Source organism: Pseudopipra pipra, chromosome 4, assembly GCF_036250125.1.
Source record: "Pseudopipra pipra isolate bDixPip1 chromosome 4, bDixPip1.hap1, whole genome shotgun sequence".
NCBI classification, from domain to species: domain Eukaryota; kingdom Metazoa; phylum Chordata; class Aves; order Passeriformes; family Pipridae; genus Pseudopipra; species Pseudopipra pipra.
Genome location: NC_087552.1, coordinates 44,146,195 through 44,172,572, shown reverse-complemented (window position 1 = coordinate 44,172,572; position 26,378 = coordinate 44,146,195). Strand labels below are relative to the sequence as shown.

Here is a 26,378-nt window from a genome sequence, read left to right as displayed (position 1 = left end):
AGTCAGGCTAGCACTTTTCCAGCTCAGTTTATTTGTCAAAAATATTGCTTCTCTTAAAAAAGAGATTGTATGTGCTTTTTAAAAGTTCACACTGCCTGCCACATGTCTTTAGTATTTTAAGAGTGCAGTGCTTCTCTTGGCATTCTGACATGTTTATAGAAGGGACAAGCTGATATATCACTTCTGCAAAAGGAATTCCATTCCTTCTTTAGGAGATTGTTTCAAGGAGTTCACAGGATGGAGATTTTGGTCTTTTCTGCCAATAATTTCAGTACTGAATAGTTCATTGTCTCTGTGGCAGGACATACATGAAATTTTCAGTGGTTAAGAATAGTTGGTTTGTGTAGGATTAAGTCTGGTGTGATATTGTGCTGTCTTCATTTTGGTTTTACTAAGTGCTTATTACCTGACTGATCAAATAATATTAAATTTTGTTGACATTAGCATGGGATGCTACTTTAGAAGAACAGTAGGCTTAAGGCTTAGTTGTCTTGTACACGCTGGTGTTTGGTAGAGGCCTGAGTTACAGTAGCTCAGCAGCCTCAGGGGAAAAGTAATTTTTTTCTTCAAAGTTCCATAGAGTTACATGTTTCAAAACCTTCAATTTATAAAATGGTATGTAGGATTGTAACTGTACTTGGCTGCTGCTTCAAGACTATAGTGATAGCTAGAAGTTATCAGAAAGTTGAGAAGTTAACAGAAACACAGAAATATTTTTTTTCGATTGCTGTAAAAGTAGAAGAAATCTGAGCTGTGATACCAGCCACAATTAGTACTAGAATCACAGTTTTTACTAGTACTACAGATCGGTGTAGTACTTGTAAATAGTGCACTCCAGTCTGCTGTAGTCTGTTTTATGTTGTGAGTCTGGATGCCATAATTATTAATAAATTAACTCTTTTTTTCAAGTTACATTGCTTTTTCTTAGCATTTCTGACAAGAATCATAAAGTGGAGAAAAAACGCCCCGAAACCCCATGCGTAACACACAGGAACACAGTGTGTTGCACTTGCCAACTGTCCTGATTTGACTGTGCCTCTAGAAGTTACTCAGGGGGAAAAGGAGGACAAAAGAGTATGGATATGTTTGTGTTTAAGGCCTTTGAGGACTGCTGAGAAGTAGACAAGTACTGCATCTTCTCCTATGCTAGATGCTCTTTCCTGGTTTGTTGGGTTTTTTTGGGTGGTGTTTTTGGTTTTTTTAATCCTCTCAGCTCCACTATAACCTCTGTATTCATACAGCTCAGAAAAATACTTAACATGTCTTGGTAGGTAGTAATCTAAGAAAAAAATCTAAGAAAAACAGAGCATATAAGAAGAGATGAATAGGAACAAAAAGTCCACCAAGGAAGTCCTCTGTGTTCATCTGTGTTTGATCTGGATAGTGCTGAAGAAATGCACTGTCACTAACTTGCACAAAGAGGCAAAGTATTGGTTAGAATAGATACTATTTTAAATAAGATGAGCAGAAATAAAAATGAAGCGGAAAACACCAGCTTTGTAAAAAGTCTTTGTTTTTCTGGCCTATTCTGGCTGTGCAAATGTGGAGATTTTAGTAACAACCTGAAAACTGTCTGTTCTGACTTGTTTAACATTAGAAGCCAAAGTATGACAGTATTATATTAAATAAGAATTTACTTAAAAAAGCAAACAGCCAAACCTCTAATCAACAAGGCCGATGTGATTCTTTCCTTGTTTTAACAACAACTAGGGAAAGTTTCACAAAATGTAAAGCAGAAATTTGTCTAGAAGAACTGTAAACTTCTGGGAGCTGGGGTTCTTTGGCCCTTGTTCACATAAAAAGATAATTTCATAAATATTAAGAACTTTATGGAAAATACATGCTGCTTATCTAGAGGTAGCAGAGATTCTAGTAGTAAACTGCAGTGTGTGCTGAGCATTTCCCCCAGTTTTATCTTTAATTCAAAAGGTTGTGGAGGCCTTAGTGATAGTTTACCCTGCAGAGACTTACTGTTTGTTTAGAATTCAGGACAAAGTTGCAGTCTGGATTGGTGTGTTGGCAGACTTATGCCATTGAGGGACAGCAGGCCTCTGTGTTTATAACAGGTTTAATCCACTGGCTTTTAGAACTTTGATTTGAATTGGTTGTTCATTGAAGGTCATATTTGATCAAAAGTTTTGTTCATGAAATTCTTAAAATACTGCCTTTCCTTCTCCCCCAATTGCTTTTAAAGCAGCTGAAGAAGCTTTTTGATTTGCCGAGCTTATTAGAAGTTAGATTAATTGACTTTGTAATCAGATTTCAAGCATCATGTTCCAGATCAGGGATTTCTTTTAGTTTGTTTCAAATGTCACTCTCAGGGCAAATTCTGCTAAAGTGCATTTTCATGCTTTGCTGAGAAATGATTGCTGATTTTGATTTCCATTACAGAATCATTAATATTGTTAATTAGAGTTCTCATGGATAATCACACTTAAGGAGGATCATCCCTGGGAATTGGGAGTATTATAGTTTGAGCATTTGTTAATTAGATAGAATTGGCATATGTAAGACTGTCAGATTTGAGGTGGATTTTTGTGTTTTATTTCTGTTTTTAAGAGTGATTTTGGTTGTAGTGACTTGGGTTGTCAATTTAAATTGGAAGAAATGTTGATTCTTGTTGACAGTGGGGCTAATGTTTTGATTTTTTCCTCATTTTCTGTATTCAAAAACCATCCTGTTCCTCCACATTAAGTTCTGTCCAAATTCTATTCTATAGTGTTCACTTAGAAATTTTGCCTTCTTTTAATGAGATTGGTAGAAAAGTCTTATTGCATCAAGAGGAAACAATATGTAGCCTAAAATTTCAGACATGAATATTATGAAATCAGCTCTGATGACCCCTTGCAGATGACTCAGAAACATTGCAACTTTTGCACTCCCCTCTGGCAGTTAGTGACTGAATTTGAATTTCTTTTTATCCTGACTACCTGAAGGGCTTCAAGATTGCATATCCAGTCAAGTGAAAAATGTTTTTGAAATCCTCACTTCACTATATTTTTGAACAATAATTTTTACAAGTCTTTGGGATTACCATACATGCTAAAGATTCTCTGGTATAAGATTTCTCTACTTATCTTGCCACATAAAAAGCAAATGGTTTGTAAAAGTTAAAATTACCAGATTGCTTCAGTGTTAGGGCATGGATGGGAAATTGGATGATTAAAGATTTTCTGTGAACGGGTGAAGAATTGGAGCAGAAACTGAGCTTTTACAGCATAGAAGATATAATAGAGGCATTTAAGCTGTACTCCCTGAATGTGCTTTGCGCCACTGGAAGAAAAACAAGAAAATGTTTTCTAGGAGCCAAAATATGTTGTTGAAACTGATGATATGGATCACCATTTTGATGGATCTAGATGACTGCAAGATTAAAACAAATTAACTCTTACTTAAAACTGTTCTGTTATTTCTCTTCAAATTTATAAACTCCGTGAGCGCTGAGTGCTGGCTTTCAGACAGTGTACAGTCTTACACTGTGCATACATGTAAAATAGGCCACTATAGTCAGCATTTGCAAAAGCAGAAAATTGACACACCAAGCAATGACTGGTTCTAGACCTGTGGTTTGGTAGGAGAATGATCATTATCTTTGTTTAAAAAAAAAAAAAAGGAATCAGTTACATTCTGAGATTATGTTCTTTAGAATGTATAGTAGACAACTGAAGTTTACATGCATTTATATTCATTACTGTTGCATAGAAATTAAAGATGAAGTTATTAGTGTTCTCATAAGCAAAATTAGGAAAAATTTAGTGTTAAACTTGCAGAAGCAGGAGCAATTTCAACTAGAGTAATGACAATAGTTTTGTAATTACTGATGTAAGGTCAGGTGGTACAGTAGCACTAAAGGGGACAGTACTCCTAAGTACTCCATACAGTTATGTGCATTTAGTTTTGATTGTGTTTTGTAACATAAATGCTGATGTAGAACCAGAAGAAATTTGAGTTTTGGTAGTCAGAGCTTTCCCCCACCCCTAGATGCATGTACTGGATTGTTATCTATTCCGTTTTATTGCTGGGTGGAAACAACAGAAAGAAAGCTGAGTCATATTAATAGACCATTCATGACTTCCCTCACCATTCCTGCAGCTTTGAGCAATGAAGGAGAACTAGGTGTGGTGGCCTCTCCTCCACCCCCCTCAGTGTGTGAGGGGTGAAGGCAAGCTTTTTCTCCCTATCTTCCTGTTCCCTTTTGCATAACTTTTATAATTCAGGAATGCTCTTTTGAGTCTCCATTTTTGATATTGTCTAAGTAATCCACTTATCTGTGATAGAATTGTAGAATGGTTTGAGTTGGAAGGAACCTTAATGATCATCTACTTCCACACCCCACCCATGGGCAGGGGCACCTTCTGCTACACCAGGTTGCTCAAAGAAAGCCAGACTTGAACACTGCCAGGGAAGGGCCATCCACAAATATGAGTTTCCAAACTTGCATACACATGCCTGTCTACTTCCATCTATTTTAAACTGTTTTTTTAAGTACCCTTTATGCCTCTAGAAAAAGTTCATTCAAGAATTAATCTGTTGATTAGTGTTAAACAGTTTGTTAGGTAAACATTTTTGCATAGCTGACTGATCACAAAATTGTTTGCCTGGATGCTTTCTATTTCAGTTTGGAATTATAAAGAGCACATCGAGTAAAAATTTTCATCCAACAGTTCAGGACCTGTTGGGTGAGAGACGTGAGAAAAATGAAAAAATAATAAGATTTCATGTTACTTTGACTAATGCATGCCTAAAGTGTGAATGACCCTGTAGAAAATCTGAGACATTCTGAAAACCAGAGCTGCCCTGTTGGATAAAGAGTTGTGTTGCGTAATTTTTTCAGTGGTCAGCTGATCAGACCATTCATTGGTCCGTCAGACCATTTCATTGAACATTCCTGCAAAAGCCAATTTAAAATATACAGAAATAACATTATATATGCAGATCTAATTTATAATTAAAAAGTAACCAGAAGATAAAGTTGCTCATGTATGCTGTATCATACTGTTGGTCACTATCCCTATAGTCTTTTCACATATTTCTTTTTGAGATACTGTTATTTTTGGTATGGTACTTTTTTCCCCTTTATCCCTTTTGAAGTATGTGACTTTAGAGAATGGACACTTGAGAACTGACACTCCACAAAAGCAAAATAGCTTCAGACTTCTTTTCCCTTGAGGTAGGCTTTGATAACTAAGGAGGTAGAATTTGTAAATGTTAGGTGAGCCGATTGCAGGAGGAGAGCTTCATTTCCACAAGAGTCTCTTTTTATCTTTCTTTAAAATCAGTCAGTGCTATCTTAATCTGCCACTTCTGATGCAGCTACTGTTAAGAAAGCAGGACGTGTAAAATGAAAACAGTTGCTCTGTTTGGCACATAAGCCTGCCCACTCTTTTCTGCACGAATCACAAGCAATAGAGCAGCATTGCTGGCAGCCTTGCTAAAAGGTAATTACAGTCTAGTCTTGTGTTTGGTAGAACATGAAGGTTTCACAGAATTTTCCAAGGCATGCATGGAATCCACCCAGATATAAGATGAACTACTTGTATGCCACATCCAGCATTTAGGTTTAGAAGTGAGGCCACAGTAAGTAACAAATTTATTTACTTTTAAGCAAGTCTCTTGGCTGAACTAGAAAGGTGCAAAAGGTGTAACATGAGTTACAAAAGTAGAATCCAGGTAACTGGGTGCTCAAGGCTGTGTGTCCATTTTTAAGGGCAAATTTATGCAGAAACTGTGCAGGTAACCACAGCACAAATCCAGTGACTGCTGGATAGGATTTGTTTGTTTGTTTGTTTTAATAGTAAAACTGCCATCAAACAAAATATAGATACTGAGGCAGAGAGACTGGAAATGTTATCAATATTAACCAGAGCTTAGTTGCTGCTGATGTTGTTCTGCAAAAAATAAAAATGGAAATTACAAAGCTGCTAGTTTGCTTTCAGGAAAACTTTTGTAGACTGCATGTAATCTGTGTATATTTTGAAAATGCTTTGCCCCTCCTTTTTATTCCAGTTCTGTAGCCTTTGATACTATATTAAACCAATTTCCACACTGACATCTGGTGGTAGTTCTGTAATGCTATGTTGCTTGAAATGCTATATATGAGTATTTTGCAGGTCTAAACATTAGATCCTATTCCCTCCAGCCCTTCTAAAGTGATCTTATTGACATCTTAAAATTTTAAACTGTCCTTATCAGATCTTTATGCAGCTTCCCACAAGGCAAAAAAGTAATGAATAAATGAGTAATTGCTTAATATTTTGCTCAGCCAGTATAATGCATTAAAAAAACATGTCTGTAGTGTGTGAAGAACACAATACTTAGTTAATTCCTCTCCTGAAGAACTCCTATGGAAACACAGTGGCATAGTTTTGTTGAGGTCCTATTTTACTGGTGGGGAGTATACATATATATAGATAGATAGATATTTGTGTGAAGTAAATGAGCTCAGAAGAAGTGCCACATCATGCATAGTCACTTTATGTGGCTTTATCCAGAGTCCAGAACTGGCTGTCATGGTGATAGTTTGACTCATCTTGGCTACAATCCCGATTAGGCCTGTACTTCAGTATAACAAACAGTAAGAGCCGTGACAAAGCCCTTCAAAATTTCCACTGAAGTGATTGCAAGGGCTTGCTCTGTTCCTCATCCTGGCATGTATCAGGTTGATTTTAAGTTCTGTTTAAAAAGTATCTTAAACCAAGACAAGCTGTAGAAGAGACTGGATCAGTTTTTTGTGCCATAGCTCAATGAATCCATTTAATATTCTTCCCCCCCATCATAGCAATTACACCACGTTATGTACCTTTTTGACATGTGCATGTTACGGCTGTACCTGTAGAGTAAGCTGCTTATAAAAATAAAGTTGTATTTCGTCACAGTGGATAAATTCTTCAGTGAGTTCTGGCTTAGATAATCTCCTGTACTCAGCACTGGTGAGGCCACACCTGGAGTACTGTGTCCAGTTCTGGGCCCCTCAGTTCAGGGAGGATATTGAGGTCCTGGAGCAGGTCCAGAGAAGGGCAACTAGGCTGGTGAAGGGACTCAAGCACAAGTCTATGAAGAGAGGCTGAGGGAGCTGGGGCTGTTCAGCCTGGAGAAGAGGAGGCTCAGGGGAGACCCCATCACTCTCTACAACTCCCTGAAAGGAGGCTGTAGCCAGGTGGGGGTTGGTTTCTTCTCCCAGGCAGCTATCAGCAAGACAAGAGGGCGTGGTCTTAAACTGTGCCAGGGGAGGTTTAGGTTAGATATTAGAAAGAATTTCTTTACAGAGAGGGTGGTCAGACATCGGAATGGGCTGCCCAGAGAAGTAGTGGATTCTCCGTCCCTGGAGGTTTTTAAGATATGACTGGATGTGGCACTTAGTGCCATGGTCTAGCAACCGCAGCAATGTTGGATCAAGGGTTGGACTTGATGATCTCAGAGGTCCCTTCCAACCCAGCTGATTCTATGATTCTGTGATTCTATAGGCTGAGCAGACAGATTTTTTATTAGGTTTGTGAATTGTGTAGCTGTTCCTTAATTTGTAGTTAAATTTATGTGTGTAAGATTGAGCAGATTTTTGCTCTTTTTTGCTGCTTTCCGTTGCCAAAGTAATGGCAGCCATTGGTTAGTCCTAATGCTACAAAGGCTAATTTTTATTTTCTTTTCTGTGAAGTTTGAGTGAACATAAATCAGCACACTAAGAAGGTTCAGTCGAATAATTCACTTGAGCACATACATAATAATGTTTCACATTTAAGTATTTGCTAATTAATATGTATAATGGTAAACAGTTCAAGAATTTGGCATCTAAATCAGGTAGTTTAATATGATACAAAATTTACTATATTCACTGATGAGTAAAGAGGGTCATTCAGGTCCCAAAAGGTTGTGAATTACACATTAGATTTAATCTTTTAGGCAAAATAACTTTTATGAATAGTGTTAACTAGTCTGATAAATTTCAAAGGATTTTGGAAAGGAAATCAAGTAATTTATTGATTTAATATGTAATGCGTAATTGCTGAGAATTGATATTTTATTTCTTTTAGCTTTGGGTTAGCCTTAGTATGTTTGTCTGTGTATATTAACACATATTTTAGAATCAATGGTGGTTATTTTGAACTTGTATTCATTTTTATTTATTCATTTATTTAAACTTGTTGCTTACTCTATTTTTATACATTTCTGCATATTTATTGGGCATTTTCTACTTCTCTTTCTTCCTATAAAACAGGTATTATTGAGACTGCAGATCGCCTGGATCGTGAGACTACTTCACATTACTGGTTAACTGTTTATGCAACAGACCAAGGTGTTGTGCCTTTATCATCTTTCATTGAAATCTACATAGAAGTTGGAGATGTTAATGATAATGCTCCTCAGACCACAGAGCCAGTTTATTACCCAGAGGTCATGGAAAATTCCCCTAAAGATGTATCTGTTATTCAGATTGAAGCATTTGATCCAGATTCTAGCTCAAGTGAAAAATTAACCTACAAGATTACAAGTGGAAATCCACAAGGATTCTTCTCAATAAACCCCAAAACTGGTAAGTACAATACAGTGTTTTATCTTATGTATTCATAAATTAGTGTATTTGCATAAATACATAAATCAGATAAAATCAAGATCTTTGATTTAACATTGTAAACAAGCTTTCACAATAGTTAGAGTTAACCTGGTATCTTGGGCTGTGCCAATATTAGTAAGTTATACAAACATGTGGAAGAGGATTTGAGAGTGAAGCACTTGGTTCAAAGTACTTGACATCAACATCATGCATGTTTTATGAAGGCTTGGTTCCGAGTAGCTTCACTCTAGACTGGTCAACGTCCATTTGCTTTTGTAGTGCAGTAAATATACAGTAAAAATACATATTTTAGCTTAGTTTCATCCACATTGGTTTTAGCAGTCTCAGTCTTCAAATCTTCATGTAGAGGTTTTTTGTCAGGCTTTTTTTCTATTTTTTTGATGGGGGTGAGGTAGTCTTAGTCTAAGCAAAATAAGCCATTTATTAGCATCAAACTCACTTGTCCCACAGTCAAAAGGGACTTACTTCTTAAGAAACTGTTGCTGGGGTAAGAAAAACAAAATCTGGAAGATAATTTTCAGAAGTGGTTGTTATGTAATGAAAAGAAAGAGTGGTTTAGTGGTTGTTTGGAAAGCTTCAGAAAAAACACACCAAGGTTTTAACAGGAGAGTACAAATATAAGAACCAAATAACCTTTTAGTACCTGAATTGTGAATACTGAAATGTGTGTAGCGGAGAGATACAGGAAACAAATAAAATAATCAGTCTTAACTGAATCTACACAGCAATTTTGAAAACATTGTAAGAGTTGCCTACAATCCCTTGCTTCTGAATGAGTGTAGAAAAAGTGATACATATACTGGATGGTTTTCCCACAGATCTTTTTTAAGAGTAAGGAAGAGCTTCGTTTTATTTGAATAATATTTTGCTGATTTGGGCACAGCTTAACTTTTCATATGTTGTGTTTAGGTATTATTTCACAGAAAAAATTATGAGAGATGCTTCTGATTCACTCAGCCAGATTTTTTTTTCTCGCAATTCAGAGATTTTTAGATTAGAGGTGCTGTAAAGGTGTAGAGAGTGACTTTAATCTGTAATAAACCCAGTAAGTAAAAGGGAGCCATATTAATTTAACTCTTGCTCATTCGTGGAGGGAACTCAGGGGGATTCAAAGGAGCAAAAATGGAGTGAAAAGTATGTTTTGAAGGCTGGGTTGACATTATGGCCTTCATTCTGTTTCGTAGTTATGTCGGCTCAGGGTATGAGAGACTTATGTACTCTATGAGCTGTAATTGCTGTGTCAGCAAAGCTCTGAGGGCAAACACAGGTATGTTATTTGGGTTATTTCTGACAATAACTTCTTTGTCAGCATGTGCTGCATCTGCTTGTGAAGGTACTGCCAAGAGAGACATATGAAATGGCTATAGCAACAGAAGATCTTTAGCATAGTTAAACCCTGAATCTAAATACTAAATTGACAGAGTGTTGGTTTTATAAGAAAGACAGCCGGAGAAGTAAAACGATAAAAATTCAACTGCAGTCTAAACTGTGTGCTTTATTTTTTATTTGTTTTTCTCTATGTCTCTGTTTTCTCTCATTTTACATGATATAAAAGGAAAAAAAAAAATCTTTTCTGTCCACTTCCTCACCATGTCTGATTTTGAAAGGATTTTGTAAAAATTTTTTGTGTGCTACTTTGATCTTTCTTGTTGTCTCCATTGCTAATACTGATAAAAATAGGAATAAAATTGCCTTTGAGTTGCCTGGGAAGAACTAAGTGACTCCAATATTCAAATTGCAAGTGAACATAAACACTACCTACATTCATTTATTCTTTATTGTATATAATTGGCCAGCTATTTTTGGTTGCTCTGTCCTTAGTTTTCCTGTGGCTTGTTTTATCTTCCTCTTTTTTTCTGGTTCTTTCCTATCCCTTTCAGCTTTCTGTATCATTATGCAGCATTTTCCAAAATGTGATTTGGAAAAAGGCACTTGCGTGCCTCCCTTGCTGAAGTTTTGAGATAAAGAAACATCTTTATTCCTATTTAATGGATGGAAGAATTAGGGCATTGGGAGATTGTGACTTGTCTTCAGACAGAGTTTGTAGTTTTCCGTGTCAGTAGCTTACTGCCAATCTCATTTATGATAGAAAGGGACGTTGAGGGAGCCCAACACACTAGAAGGTGACGTGAAAAGGAACACTTAATAGAAAAGTAATAAAGATTTTCTGTCAAGAGTTTCTTACCTGACTTTCTTGTGGCATGCATACCATAGAAGCGAGCAGTCCTTCTCAGCTCAGTATTAAAAACAAAAAAGGATAACTGAAAATAATGAACTAATTATATTTCAGAACACAAGCACTGAGAAGAAAAGAATCTCCCTCTGATTTATATTCAACTGTAGAATTTCCCCCCCCCCAATATAATTAAAGTCACAGGGGCAGGTATTCACCTCTCATGTGCCATTCATATTACCCTTCATTGCCACCCTTCATTGGTGTCTACTACAGCTACAGTTGTAATGCTAGATAGAGATATTAAACATAGGCAGGAGGGAAAGAGAAAAGATGGGCAGGGCAGAGAAGGGAATCCTCTTTGAGTAGCTTCTGTTGTGTTCCCAGAGTGCAGTCAAATAAGTTCAATAGATATTAAATAGTATATTGTCTTCCCATTAAATAGGACCCGGGATTTTGTGCAGTCTAATGGGCTGTTTTTGCTGTACATGCTCAGTTTGCAACTGTCAGTCTGCAGTGGGCACTAACATAGTGGTCAAGATGAGTTTTGACTGAAGGTATCAGGTTTGTAACTTCCCAAGTCTCTCTTCTGTCTATTGGAAATAAAATACATTTAACCTGAATAGGTCTTATTTGGAGTGAAAGTGGTTTCACTAGGATTGACATGTTAAGGAGTTGAAAAAAACACTTTAAAAGACACTAGTTATCACTGTAGTTATCTATTTTATCTCCCTTGATTAATTAAAATAGGGCTCAGCTGAAGAGTACATTTGACTAGAATTGGAGAGATCAAATTCCTTCTTGTTTGCTTATGTGAGTATGTTACCATTGTTGGACCTTGTGAGGTTATTGTACTGTAAGGTGTTTGTTTGTAAAAGGAAGAGAAACCTTCACATGGCCCCAGATTTCCCTTCCAACCCCAGGGGAGATAGGGCTGGAATATGAATCAAGTCTTTCACTGTATCCCATTGTAACATTGAACGTGGCAGTAAGATTTAAAAGCATGTGTTGCTGTGCATCCCCAAAGGCAAATTGCCACTGAAATGGCATCTGAGTCAAGTAAAAGCTAGCGTTAAAATATGTGGTGAATGTTAAAAATATGTATTAGATGGTAATGTGTTATTATCTCTTCTCCATCTCAAGGATCCATCATTTTCTTTCTCTTTATAAAATTTAAAGTAATGGTCCATGGCTGGAACCTACTCATAGTAGTAATACAGATTATAAATAGCAACAACATACATGTAACATGTGTCAAGTGAAACACTGCATTCTGTTCTCCTGAAGTAGCTAATTCATTCTAGAATTTTATAGTCTCCAAACTAAGATGTGTGTGTACGATAATACTTTGTACAATAATACTGAATTTTTAAGCTGAAGTAGTATCTGCGTGCTTAAGCTGAAGTAGTATCTGCATGCTTCTTATAGCAATCAGTTTCCAAGTATCACCTTCAGTAAATCTTCACTGACACTTCAAAACGTCTTTTATATTTTAAATAATTATAAAATAACTTAGTTCAAGAAACACTGTTAGTTTTTCTTTGCATGGTGTTTCACTTCTTCAAGCAGGATATATAACACAGTACATCACAGGACATTTTGTAATCTTTTCACATATACTGGACCTTTCATTAAAGCAAATGAAATACCATTTACTTTAGCTTTGGAGTTTCCATGTAGTGAAAAGAAATGGCTGTACATATGAGCTGTTCAGGTAGAATTAAAGCAGTTATCGTATTGTTTGCAGGAAAGAATTAGAACAAAGACTGATCACACAACTTTCATGCTCAATCTAAACCCAACTGTAGACAAACATTTAAATTATGGTAACTACTTTATATGTGTATAACTTCTTGCCAAATAGATTGTAATTAAATACAGAAGTAATTGACAAAACAGAAAAGTTTCAAATCATTTTAATATGTTTAGGTGGAAGGAGATGAACACAATTTGACAGCTATTCTGAACATATCCTGGGACTCTGTGGTTAATCCCAGCACTTAACACTAGAGCTATTGCACTGGGGCTCAGAAAAGGATTTGCAAATTTAGCAACACTCATGTAAAGCAGAGGTTTATATAACAGTAAACAAGTTCTGGGTTTTGTGATTTGGAGCTCACAGTGTACAGTGCTTTTTCTGGTACATGTAATAGAAAGTAGTATTTCTGTTGCTCGTGGGTGTGGTTTATTTGCTTGTGAGCTATTACGGTATTCTTTTGTAATTACCTTGTAACATGATCAAAGACACTGAATCTTAATTATCAAAATACTCATAGTTGCTAGTTTCCATAGTTCATTGGATGCATTTGGATATGTTTTGTCTGAGAAAGCAATGAAATGAACAAAAAAAATGGATGCTTTAAGGAACAAGTAGTGAGCTGTTTCACTTAAAAGTTACTGATTCAACTCCAATCTAATTGTGGGACTGAAAAGTTTTACATATCACTGGTGTAAATTCCATGGTTTTCTTTACAAAATACAATTGAATATGATAATGTTTAGATTAAAGTACTGAATATTTCTGTTTTACATGTACACAGTCATACTAAGTGGACAAATTTATTTTTTTCCCACCTTTTATTCTTTCGTATTATATAATATCTTAATTTGCTTTTTTGCTTTTGAGGAGTATTGGAAGCATGACAGTTGATAGCAGGATTGCAGTAATTCTTTGAGAAAGTGTAACAGGTACTTACTGGTAATAGCTGATAATACCATTGTATATAAGCGTACATTTATGAGTTTATGAATTATAATTATATAATTTCTAATCTATTTGGATTAACCATTTAGAAATGGATCTGTTGATCTCAATTTGAGAGGCAGTTATTGTATTCCTTTTACTAAAAGCTTTTAATCAAAACATGTAATCTCTCTGTCTGAGACAGGAGAGTGGGGCACGCATTAAATAAGAGCTTTTTGGTCACCCAGTAAGAACTGTAAGAGTAGTATGCAAACTAGCTCCCCAATTTAAAATGTATACTTAAAATTCTCCAGAATGACATTGTCAACCAAATTCTTTTCCTATCATTGTTTTCTGTTTTGTACTTTTCTTCTATCTTTATTCTATAAATCATGGCGAAAACATCATGTGAAATTAAAGGAAAGGTATTCACCTTTAACTGACCAACAATAACAACTCAACAAGTCATATAAAGTCATAAAACATGGAAATAGAACATCCTTAATTGCTGCAGAACTAGAGCCATTAGGCTGAACTCTCTCTAAGAAAAGGACAGCAATTCCCCGAGACTCTGTATCAGTGTCCATATGGATGTAATAGTTTACCATGCCATGTTTTTAAAGTATGGCTGCTACTTAAAGATACAGGCTTTGTATGATTAATATCTCAAAGATTGCTGAGTTAAGATGGCTGAAAGAAGCTTATACTGACTTGCAAATGGCAGTGTGAGCATTGGAATGGGAAAATCTGCACTTGCATAGTGCAGAGTTCCAGCTCTCCTTATTCTTACTGAGCAAGAAAATGGAATCCTAAACAGGTATTCATACAGGGCCAGGGAAGACCCTTGTACTCTTTTTGGATTGCCTTGCCCATATATTTGGGCTAGAAATAATTTCATCTTTTTACCCAATTGGTATGCTCCTTTCTACTTCCCCAGGACTTCTGTTATATTTATTGTACCAACCAGATTTGGCTTGGCAAGGGAATCAGGGTTGGATAGTAAAAAACACTTGCTTGAGAAGTCATGCCTTATTTTAGAAATCTAAAACAATAATAGCAAGTGAGGAAGGGAGGTACTTGGTATTGCTCCATATAACAGTTTTGAGTCAGCTTTGCAGAAATGCTTGTTGCATATGCTTTCTATGCTTTTAACGAAACTTGGAATGAAAATGATGTGTCCTTCTGAAAACTAGGCTTGGGTTCACAACCTGGACAGGAGAGCAGCAAAATTAATTTTGAGTTGTTAATTTTCCCATACTTAGGCTTTGCAGGTGTAAGCCAGAAATAATTGCATGATCTAATTGCTTGGGAGTGCTGTAAAGATGCATTAATTCGTATATGAAGCACTTCGGTATTACTATGAGAATGCTATGGACATTCCTTTGACAAAAGTAGTAATCCTGTGGTATAGCAGTTAGTCCATTTAGATAAGGATGTTAGAATAGGGCATTTCAGCGGAAGATTTGAGTGATAGCCCATGTCAGTACATAACTCTATCTTGTGTGTTTTACCCAGTAACCTTTAAAGCAGCATCTGTATGTGTCTCTGTGTGTGTGTGTATCTGTCTGATTTGGAGACTGAAGTGAAATAGGAAATGGGCACAGCTGCAAACAACTTCCATGGGTTTCCGATAACACTGGAGAATTACTTAGTAAGGAAATGAAGGGCCAGTGACCGCACAGTAGTATTGGCTTCCTTTTAACAAAGGAAATCTTTGTTGTTTAACTACTTGTGGGTTTTAATCCCAACTGACGTAATATTTTGGAACTTGAATAAAACCAGTATTACTACATTGCAAGCTTATGTGATTTAAAGTTAAATAAAGTTCCAAATGCTGAAATTGTTCTTGTAACTTCTGTAGCTGGCAAACAATGCCAGGCTCAATTATTGTTCACTCATGTCACACAGCTCAAAGCATATGTAGCAGCTTCCATGTGCCCAGCTGTTTACCTCTCACATGCAGAGAAAGTGAAGTATTTGATTACACTGTCTCTAAAACAGATTTTTTTTTTTTTAGCTTTACTGAAAATGTGACCAAAATTAATCCAAATGTTTTTTAAACACCTGCAGCCACAGAGGGCTACATGAGTAGATGAAAGTTTATATATACATACAATTGGAGAGTTTAATTCTGCAAAAAGCTACTTTTATTTTTATTTTTAAATATTGTCTAAAGCACTGAAGTGCTACTAGAGTAGTGGTTTTCAGCCTGGTCTTTTTTTGTAACTGGTAAAACAAGTTCGTATCTGTGAAATTTCTAGCAATATCTTTGTATCCACTCACTACAATATTTAGGGATTTAGCATTTGAAAAGACAGAAATTTTCTTATAATAGAGGCAACTATTTTAAAAGTTACTTGCAAGCATTTATGTAGAGATCACTTTTAAATTTTAGGTGGTGGAATTGGAGCTTTTAAAAATTTATTTTATTTGTTCTCTTACATCTTTTTGGAAAAAGAGAAATGGTAGGAGCTGGGAAAATAAGTGAGAAACACAGCCATCCTTTCCTTCTGCTTTACTTGTCCCTAGAAATACATGAAAACTGCAGGTCATGCTCAGCATGATCTGTGTTGTAAACCAAGAGTTTGAAAGAAAGTGAGGTTTTCTTTCAATTTTACCGTATTCTGATGCAGCACTCATGAAATCATAGAAAATCTTGAGTTGAAAGAGACCTTAAAGCTCATCTGGTTCCAGCCCCCCTGCCATGGGCAGGGATACCACCCACTAGATCAGATTGCTCAGGGCCCCATTCAATGTGGCCTTGAACACTTCCAGGGATGGGGCATCCACAGCTTCTGTGGGCAGCCTGTGCCAGTGCCTCACCACCCTCTGACAGAATTTCTTCTTAACATCTAATCTAAATCTCTCCTCTTTTAGTTTAAAACCATTTCCCTTTGTCCTGTCACTACCTGCCTGTGTAAAAAGTCGCTCTCCTCTTTTATAATCCCCCTTCAGGTACTGGAAGGCTCTGCTTCCCAGAACCTTCTCCTTCTTCATGCTGAGCAATCCAACTCTCTCAGCTTGTCTTCCTATAAGATGCTCCAGCTCTCTGATTGATTCTTTTGGCCTTCCGCTGGACCAGCTCTAACAGGTCCATGTCTTTCTTGTGCTGACGACCATCCCCAAAGCTGAACAAAGTACTCCAGATGGGATCTCACAAGAGCAGAGTAGAGGGGTAGAATCAGAATCCCTTGACCTGCTGGCCATGCTGCTTTTGATGCAGTCCAGGATGTGGCTGGCCTTTTGGGCTGCAGGTGGACAGTGTTGGCTCATGTCCAGGCTTCATCCATAAGAACACGCAAGTCTTTCTCTGCAGGGCTGCTCCCAATGAGTTCATCTCAGTCTGGGTGTGCCCCAATCCAGGTGTAGCACCTTGCACTTGGACTTGCTGAACTTCATGAGGTTCTTGTGGGTCTACCTCTTAGGTTTGTCCAGGTCCCTGTGGATGGGACCCCATCTTTCTCTTGTGTCATCTACGCCGCTCAGCTTCATGTCATCTGCAAGCTTGCTGAGGGTGGAGCCAGACTGCCTCTATATCATATGTTCTTTTGAGCTGGAGTATATAATGTGCAAAATTATAATTCTAGCCATGGAAGAGACAGTGATCAGATACTGTTATGAGCCAAGTACCACCTTCACACATTCTTTCAAGAATATCAGTCTTTCCTTGGTAGGCTCTCGGAATAGTGTAACTTAAAGGAGTTTGTGTATATAACAACACTGTAATATTAGTATTGATTAATTTCCTATTAAGAGAAGATTATTCAGAAGTAATGGCCTGATTCACATCTAGCTTGGCATGATTTTTTTATTTTTTTAAATCAATGAAAACAAAGCTCAGCCCCAGCAAAAATTTAGTTCTATATGAAGTAATATTATTTTTCTATCTGAAAAATTAACAGTGGAGTCACAGTTCAAAGGCTAACTAGAAGTGAGCTGTAAAATTGTTCCTCAGTTTTGCTGAGAGCTGAGACAAGACCTTTGACAGCACTTTACATTATCATCTCTGTTACGAGTGTTGCATGGAGTTCTTTATGTATATGGGTCAGTTACAAAAGCAGTTCACTTTAAATCAGTAGCTAGGCCTGCAGTCTATTCCAGACTTATTTTAGTACATTCTGTATTGTAAATGTAGGAAATAACATGCAATTAAAGCCAAATCTCCAAATTTTTACTTAGAAACTAATATTTTAGGTTTAGATGTATAGGGAGCTTGGGGGCCTCTAAAGAAAGCCTGTAATGGTGCTGGAAATATCCTTATATTCTTAGTGTCATTTGAACAACTTTCTCTGTTCTTAATTACTTCTCTCAACCGATAATGATTTAAAAAAAAAACCTTTTGATTCCTCAGTGCTGACTACTATAAGCTGGAAAATGCATTTTCTTTCTTTTGTTTAGGGGGAAAAAAGCCCAAACAAACAAAAGCCAAGTTTGGAAAGGAGTGTGGTGTTTGTTTCTCTGTTGAAGCACTATAAATACAGTAAGATTATGTCAGGTTTGAAAAGATGTTTCAAGATGATGTGTGATTTTATGGTAATAATTCTGTGCTTAAGTATCAAAGATAGTGTATCTCAAAATGAGATTATAAAAATGAAGATCAGGTAGCTTAGAGTTAATTACTGAAGGCATTCGAACTTTGAATTGATGTGGTTTTTGAAGGCAAGAGTATTTTCACAAAGTAAGCAAAGAGAAAAATTTATAGTGTTCTGTTGATAGTAAGATCAAAGTTCATTTTAGAGGAAATTTATTGTCACTTCCTGGCTTCTTTTCAATAATCATGCTTGGATTTTGTTTTATTTTTCATTCAAAATTATTTTAGCTACTTTTTATTATTTATTAAGTATAATTTTTTGTGATTTCATCTTATACTGCTTATGACATACACTTCCAGTTTTTATCTTTTGTATAAGAGAAACAAACTACCAAAAGAATATGATTGACAATGAAACTAGACAAAAAACATCCAAAATGTTTTCAAGCACTCAGAATGCAGGATCATAGATTTAGTTTTCTAATATAGGTATTTGGGTGTTTGTGATTATTTATATCATTATTTTCATTATTTCCCGAATTAATTCTACTCGTAAAAAAATTACTGCAGAAGTAATGCTGCTGTCTTAGTAAATCCAGACTAAAAATAATGTACTCAGTGACTAATTAGAGTATACAAAACTACATGGTTTACTTTTGTTGGATACAGTTTTCTGTCATTATATGATCACTAAACACAGATTTTATACTTCATTTGAAATCTAGGTGAAATTGAAGCTCTACAATGTTTGTTGAATTGGATGACTTAGTATGTAAAGTATATTTTCCTCCTTATGCTGTACATTAATAATCCTTGGTCGGTTGCTTGTCGGCTCCATTCTAAAATCACAAAAGTTACTAATGATCAGCAAATTCCAGGATGCTGTTGAAATAGTTTAGGAAAGTGACTCAGCTTCAGATATGCACCTTGCACTTTTATTGGGTAGTAGTAAGACTGAGTAGTTAAATTGCCTGGTTAAAGATAAACCTGGTGCCTGTTGGTATGAAATATTAGCCATAGGAATAAGTAACCTCCTTTTTGATCCTATATACAAGGCTTACAGTCTGTCTTGGTAACAAGAAACAAACTAATAAACACTGATATTACTGTACCTCAATAAATATGCTACACAAATATGCCCTTATGGACAGGGTGTTATCCCTTGTTTGATGCAATCCTGACTTGGGTAGGACTGAGATCTCAATTATTGCTTGACTTTTCATGGAGTACCATTCAAAGGGCAAGATGTATTCATTTGGAACAAATGTGCCAACAGAGTTTTTTGTGGATGAAATCTAAAGCATATGCACCAGCATCTGAAAGACAAATTAGGAAGTGCCTAAGAAAAGATGATCTGAAGAGCTAATAGAATGTGTAGTTCTTAAATGTATTTTAGACCTTTCAGTCAGGAGTTTATTGTATGCTATGGGAATGTTCTATTCGCTTTTGGTTGAACTGCTGCATATGGGAATTGAAGGGGGAAAGACACCAAAACTGTGAAAGCGTGCACTAGTTGAGTACAATCATGCTATACTAAAAAAAAGGGGACAATGATTTCAACACAGTGTGCTGCAGTTGGTCTCCATTTAAATTTTTCTAAAACTATCTAAAGGGTAGTGTATCTCATTTTTGTAAATTACCCTGATCATTAAGTTTATATATGAAGTGGAAAATGACTCCTTTAGCCCCAAATGTGAATTTAAACTACCCAGAAAAGTCTGTTAAGCCACAGACTATGAGCTGTGCTAGGCAGAATCAGTCTTTGTTCTACCTAAACAACTGTATAGCAAAAAAAAAAGTGAAATTCAAGAGGCCAGAGAGAACAAGCAAGCAACAGCATAACCAATAGAGAGAGTATATGGATAGGACAGTTGAAAGAGGAACCTGGGCACTCAATTTCTCTTGAAAAGTAGTACCAGTTTTTCAGTCTTAAATGAAAGGACAATAATGATTGCTTTTAAGTGTTGGACTTGAGCAGAAGAGGTATTTGCAGCCATTTAATGTGCTTGTAAATTATATTGCTAGTTCTTTTGGGGACTTTATATTTACAATTATATTTCAGCACTTGAAAATTACTGGTGACAATTCTGTTGCTGGTTTTATTGAGAGTTACTAAGGTGCTTAGAACCAGGAAGAGTTAGGAATGAAAAGCAAGTGAAATTGCTGAGGAACTATCTTTAGGACCATGTGAACCAAGCTGTTCAGTTCCTTTTCGATATGCTTGCTCCAGTATGATAGCTTGTTAGGATTATTTTTTTCTTTTTTAACTCAGCAGCCTGCCTTCATGGTGATATATTACAGTGGCCTGCTGTCTAGCTTACAGTCATCATCTGTACATGGCTAGTAAGACATGGAATTTATTTTTTGCCAGCTGGAGAGCTGAAATCTGTTCTTTAATCCCTCTGCTGTTAATTTTCATTGACCTGTTTTTATTAACCTGTTTATTTATTTTGGTTGAGTAACCTTGTTTTGGCTTACATAGAAGACAAGATTTGAGTACAGTCTTGCCAAAAAGCTTATATGAACACCTTTAGAAAGGAAATGTGGGCCTTTTCTGATGGTCATTGATTGTAAGGTAAGTTAGATGTAAAACACTGTCAACTTGAAACCAGCTGAAAGAAGAATGAAAACAAAATTGTTGTCTTTCAGTGACAGTGATGAAACAGTCATAGATTATTATGTTACCAGCCACTCTGTCCATATTTCAGGAAGTATTGAGATATTGGAAGCAATTTAAAAAAATGTCATAAGAGGACTTTCAGACAGTGAAACTTGATGCTCACTGTCTTATGAGAGATGTCTAAGACATGACTTGATCACACCTAGTACTTGCATGAGGAGGAAACTGCTGATTCCAATGGACTTCTTAGCCGATCACACAAAAGAAAGATATATTTCTCTGTCTAGAAGCAAAAGCTGTCTTGAATTGGGTATAATACACCATTTCTTAAAAGAGAATGAAGGAAATCCTGCCTTGAGGTGAGACACCATGTTGATCACTTGGAGACATAATTGGTCTTCAACTTACAGAATGTGTGCTATAATTTGCTGAGTACTTTTGGGTTGTGTTATGCATTAGTTAAACTAGATTTTCATTACAACCACATCTGAATTTAAAATCCATACTTCCTTCAACTCTTAGACTGGTTTATATATTAAGACCTTGTAAAAAGATCTTAATATATAACAATATGTTAAAAAAACCCCCTTAAAATTCATTAGTAATTTTTCAGTTTTGAGATTGCAGTGGGGGAACAAGAGCTTAAATAATAATTGACTGAGTTGCAGTAATCATGACTGATGAGAGCTTAAATGGTAGTTGACTGATGCAGTCCAGAGAAACCATTTCTGCTGACTGGTTATGGTTTGCATTTAACACAGGGGACAAAAACCTCAGTGACCAAATACGGCCTCCCTTATATTTAGTTTATGTCTTGTATCTGTTGAAGTTACTGATAAAAAGTGTTGTAGTTGCTCTGAGTCAGTTCTGCTTCAAAACTGAATGGTTTGTCACAGTGACAGGTTTCTCACACATGCCGTCATTTCATTCAGCAATAAACAAATTCTCCCCATCTCATAATGAGGATTTCAAAACTGATTGTTTTACAGACTTCTTCAGAGCTTAAGTGAAATCATCTTTTACTTGCCACTCCTGTGGAGATGTGCTGTATGCAAAAGTGTGGTCATGCATTTATTTGTGTAGAGGGAGGGGCATAGCAAGGAGATCTCCAAAGTGTCACAGAAAGGAGAAAGAGCTCAATCTAAAAAACTTGAAAACTTTTGTTTTCAGTAGAAAGAGCAGAGTGGTGGCTCTTTTTGCAGAGCTGACTTATATTAGGTCCAAAGATTCTCTCCAACCCTCTTAACACGGAGTCCTAAAAGCCACACTGCATAGGAATACTCGACATTATTATCATGGCCATAGTTCAGAAAAGCTGTTCAATCTGTCAGTGCAGCATTAAACATTTTATAATATAAAAAAACTGGGAAAAAGGGAAAACTGTAGTGATTACCATAACCAAACCTTTTACGATCTTAAGCTGAAGTGAAACACTTCTCTGAAGCTAAATTTGCACTTAGGAAAGTGTCTAGCAGTAAAGAGTTAAATAAAAAGAATGTCATGCATGTGTATGTGATTCTAAATCCAGAAGTGTTACATTTCCTTTGTTGGCATTAGTTTCTGCTGAACATACAGGATATATATGGTGAAGACTAAGCCCTTCTGTTAGTGGTCTGAAGTGTTTTAACAGAAGTGTGGCATGCTTGGTTGAAAAGAGTGGAGGTTTTAACAGATCAAAGCATATGTATTTTGTTCTTACTGGATATTTTTCTGCTTACCTATTTGAGTTGTATTGACCAACTTCGTTAATAGGAATTTTATCTGGAATTAGACTTTCTTTAACAAACTTATGTAGAGTAGTGGTATATGATAGAATTTTGTCTTGACTGCTTGCAGCAAAAGCTTTTGAGTTGGTTTTTTTGTTTGTTTTCTTTTTTCTCCAGTGTTAATTGTAATTTACTAGTGGTGGCTCCAGTCTTAATGGCTCTTCATGAGGAAAAAGTGGATAGGAAACTGTTGAAAGGTGCAGTCTTTCTGCTCTTACATGTAATTGATGCTGCTGTGAGAGATGGACTCTTGTCAGAGGATGTAGACTATTCAGAAAAATGAATATTCAGATAATATTCAGAATATTCAGAGAAATGCAAGCATCATGAGATATTTCTGCTAGGATTACTGTATTTTTCCTATGCTTTTTGAGATTTTCCCCATCCTCAACCCAGCCATTCAACAGCCAACTCCTTTAGTGACTATGCTAAAATCTACCCTTTTTCCTTGCGACTCTTGGTGAGTCTTGAGATTAAATGCTTCAGAGGAGGGCTAGTGCTGGCTTTCTCTGGAGGTACTCAATAGAAAGTGGTATTTAGGAGAACTTTTGTTTCTTGAAGGCACTACAAGGCCCTTTGCTGGAGGGAAGCAGATGAGGCATCAACTCTGCCACTTATTCACGTCCAATTAATAGTCCTGTGCTGTTTCCAATAGAACCTGTGAAAAGAAAATGTGTGGCTTGACCAGACTTAGCCGGGAAATTTAAAGCTTTGTTTAGAATATGTGACAATACATATTTTCAATTGTCATTGTTCACAGCTCTGTAATCTCCATGCAAAGAAGGTTAATAGAGAATTGTCACATCCTTTTTTTTCTCTCTCTTCCTTCCCTTCCTAAATTCACAGTAATAATGTGACTTTTTTCCTTGCTATTTGTTTTCGGTTTGGGGTTTTTGTTTGTTTTAATTTTCATCCCTCCATTCTTTCTAACTTACGAAATGATGTATCCTAACAATAGTATACATATCTTCTATGGCCTGTAAAAGCATAAAATTATAAAGCAGGATAAGATGATACATCTGTGTTTAGAATACTAGATGTATAATGGATTTGATACGATGGAAAACCAAATTGCTGGAAAAACAAGGGAAGATTTGACCATAATTGAAACAACCGTTATTTGCACTATCTGTGCTTTTGGAGAATAGTTGCTTGAACACTTGACAGCTTTAATATTGCCTTATATAGGTTTTGTTCCTATTATTTGGTACAGGCTGTCTATTTTGTTGGTATATGTAGACTACAGCTGTATTTTGACAGAAGCATTGAGTAGGTATGCACCTGTGGTACACAATTCTGTTTCTGTTGGCCTTTCTCTTTTAAGTGAAATTGAAATCTTTATTGCTTTTCTTACATGCTCTGCTTTTTATCAGCTGTGAGACAAAATTGAAGGCTTTTTTTATTGGAGCAGACCAACGTTGAAAACTTTATAAGTTTCTATAAAACTTTTAATTTTGCTTATATGAGGTCTTATTAATAAAAAGTTTACACTACAGTTGGAAAAAGGAATATGAAGTATACTGCCTGTGTCTTGATCTCTTATTTTATCCTTAATTGGGTAATTGCTTCCCTGTTTTTCAGTTTGACAATTAAAGATCAAGATGGCAATGCTTCCCTGTCACTGTAAAAAGCTGGGATAGTTGGATAAAATATTTCACGACATTGCAGTGTTCTCTGTAGTTAATGTATGCTGGATTCCTGCTTCAGAGAGTATGGGATGCTAGTGGCTTCAGCCAGGCAAATACAAATCTTGGTGTTTGGTTCATGAAAAGCCAGGTTGAATCTAGCAGGATTTACTAGCATAGCTTCAGTGCCATGTGAACAAAGCAGTGGTGTTTGTGGGGCCAAGTTGTACCTGCAAACAGATTAATGGCTTTCATGCAGCAAAGAAACTGAGTTATCTCTTGTGTCTGCATCCATGACACACCATAGCAAGCCATTCCACTCTAATTGAGAGTTGACCAAGTTGACTTTTCATTAATCTCAATAGTTAAAATTTTGACCTCACTGTTAGGAAGAATTAATTCAAATAAGATTCTTTTGTATTTAATTTTCACTGTCTTTTTTCACCTCTGACTGTTCGACTTTCATCAGTTAAAGCAAAACTCATCACACCTTTCTAATCTTGCATCAAGAGCATATCACATTCTTGTGACAAAATGTAACATCATGAATCAAAAACTTGCGGTCATTCCCTGCTATTGTCAACAGCAACCCTTTGACTCCTTGTCATTGCCAAATCAAGCCAACACAGACAGATTGCTCTGGTTTCCACCACTACTGCATCTCTTCAAGTCATCCTTTTTTGGTCATTATCGCTAAAAATACAAATAGATGTTTCTCTTGAAGAGATTGGAAATTATTCAGCAAATATCTGTAAGCACCCTTTGAAAAAGGCATATGAACACCCTCTGAAAACAAGACTTCGTGAAGAGAATTACATACATTACTTCTGTCAGAAACATAACATGCACGGATGTGCTGGAACACTGAAATGTGTTTGTTGTCAGGGTTATAACAGTTTAGTTTTCAGATTGCAAAGAATATTTTCATGGCTTTTAAGGATCGGAAACCCCTCATCCCTTCCCTTAATGAAAGCGTAAATTCTGTAAAAATAGGAGACCACCTAAGAAGAAATTGAGATTGAGGATATCAGTAACTGCTGATTAAACCTAACTTTCATTCAATTATTTTCTTGAAGGATTTGATTAATTATTCTCTTATATTTACAGGGCTAATTACAACCACATCCAGAAAACTAGATCGAGAGCAGCAGGGAGAACACATACTGGAGGTAAATAATTTCTTTAGTTCTCTGAAAAACAGTGACTATAAGTTCATTGGTCTTTTACAGAGTTAAGTTTACCAGGCTTGATTATTATATGAAGAATTTAAAGAACTGGATTTTAGAAGCAACTTTCTTCTATGTTCATTATTTTACAATGCAGAGAACTACCATAAAACTACTTATAAAAACAGTGTCTTGGGGCTTTCTCATAAGAAAAAAGGTACAAATTGAATGCAATTTTTTGGGTTTATATCTATAAACCAGGATTTTCTTTCAAACAGTACAGAGGCACAGTTGTTAAAACAAGTGTGATTCCTTTTTAAATTTTCCTGTGTAATTATTGGAATAGCTATTTCAGCCTAACTTTCGCTGAATATAGGCTTCTGGAAAAGAAGTGCAGAATGTTTTTTTTAACACTGAGGATACAAACTGATTGCATGTGAGTAGCCCTATTTTCTGTGTAACATGTTTACCAATCGCATGAGTTGCAAAACATGCGTTATAAAGCCATAGTCCAAGAGCATGACATTTGTGACATAATGCTTTTATTTAGCTACATTTAATTGATTGCCTTGAATTTATGTAATAGCTTTTTCATTCTCTGTCAAACAACATGAAAAGAAGACAGCTTTAAGTCATCCAGTTTCACAATGTTGTCAAGCAGTGTAACAGCATGGTACTTCACTTGTAATGAAGAATTAATATTCACAGTGATCCTTATGTACTAAGATTTATCTGGAACCTTTATCATGCCTTTCCTCCTGGATGATAGATAAAAGGAGTTGGCTGCAACTGGAGTTGGCAAAACTAACATTAAAGCCAGAGAAGCAAGTCTAGACTTATTCAAAACTTGTGAAATCCTTAGAAAGCTGTTCTAGTAGGAATGCAATGACTGCATAGACTTGGAGATGAATGTATTCCCTGTTAGCACAAACTATCCTTTTGCCCAATTGCAGTATACATGCAGTCTTCCTGGACCATTTCTATCCCTTTGGTGCACTGCAAGTTGGATTAATGCAGCTGTTTGACCAATTTTTTATCATTATTTTTGTTTCTATATCAGCTTTGAAAAGAACTCTTTACACCTAAGTAGCAATAAGGCAGAATATCCTCTGCAGTGAGTTTGTAGTAGTAATAGTAACAAAGTTAATTGCAAATCTGATTTAGTACTAGACACATTATTTCTGTAAATTATAAAGTCATTATATTATTCTCTTTTCAAATTGTCTCATTAAATCTGGTTGCATC

At 36.1% G+C, this 26,378-nt stretch overlaps 1 protein-coding gene across 10 annotated transcripts in view; it reads left to right on the top strand.

Moving 5' to 3' along the window:
• Positions 1–26,378, top strand: part of FAT1 (FAT atypical cadherin 1) — a 106,120-nt gene that overhangs the window by 29,932 nt on the left and 49,810 nt on the right. For all 10 annotated transcript variants that reach the window (XR_010430154.1, XM_064652709.1, XM_064652710.1 and 7 more), the window contains exons 3-4: positions 8,213–8,527; positions 25,075–25,136. Coding sequence is in view for 9 of the 10 variants with exons in the window: in XM_064652709.1 (XP_064508779.1) it covers positions 8,213–8,527; positions 25,075–25,136 (377 nt within the window). In the remaining variant the exon portion in view is untranslated. The remainder of the gene's footprint in view (positions 1–8,212; positions 8,528–25,074; positions 25,137–26,378) is intronic.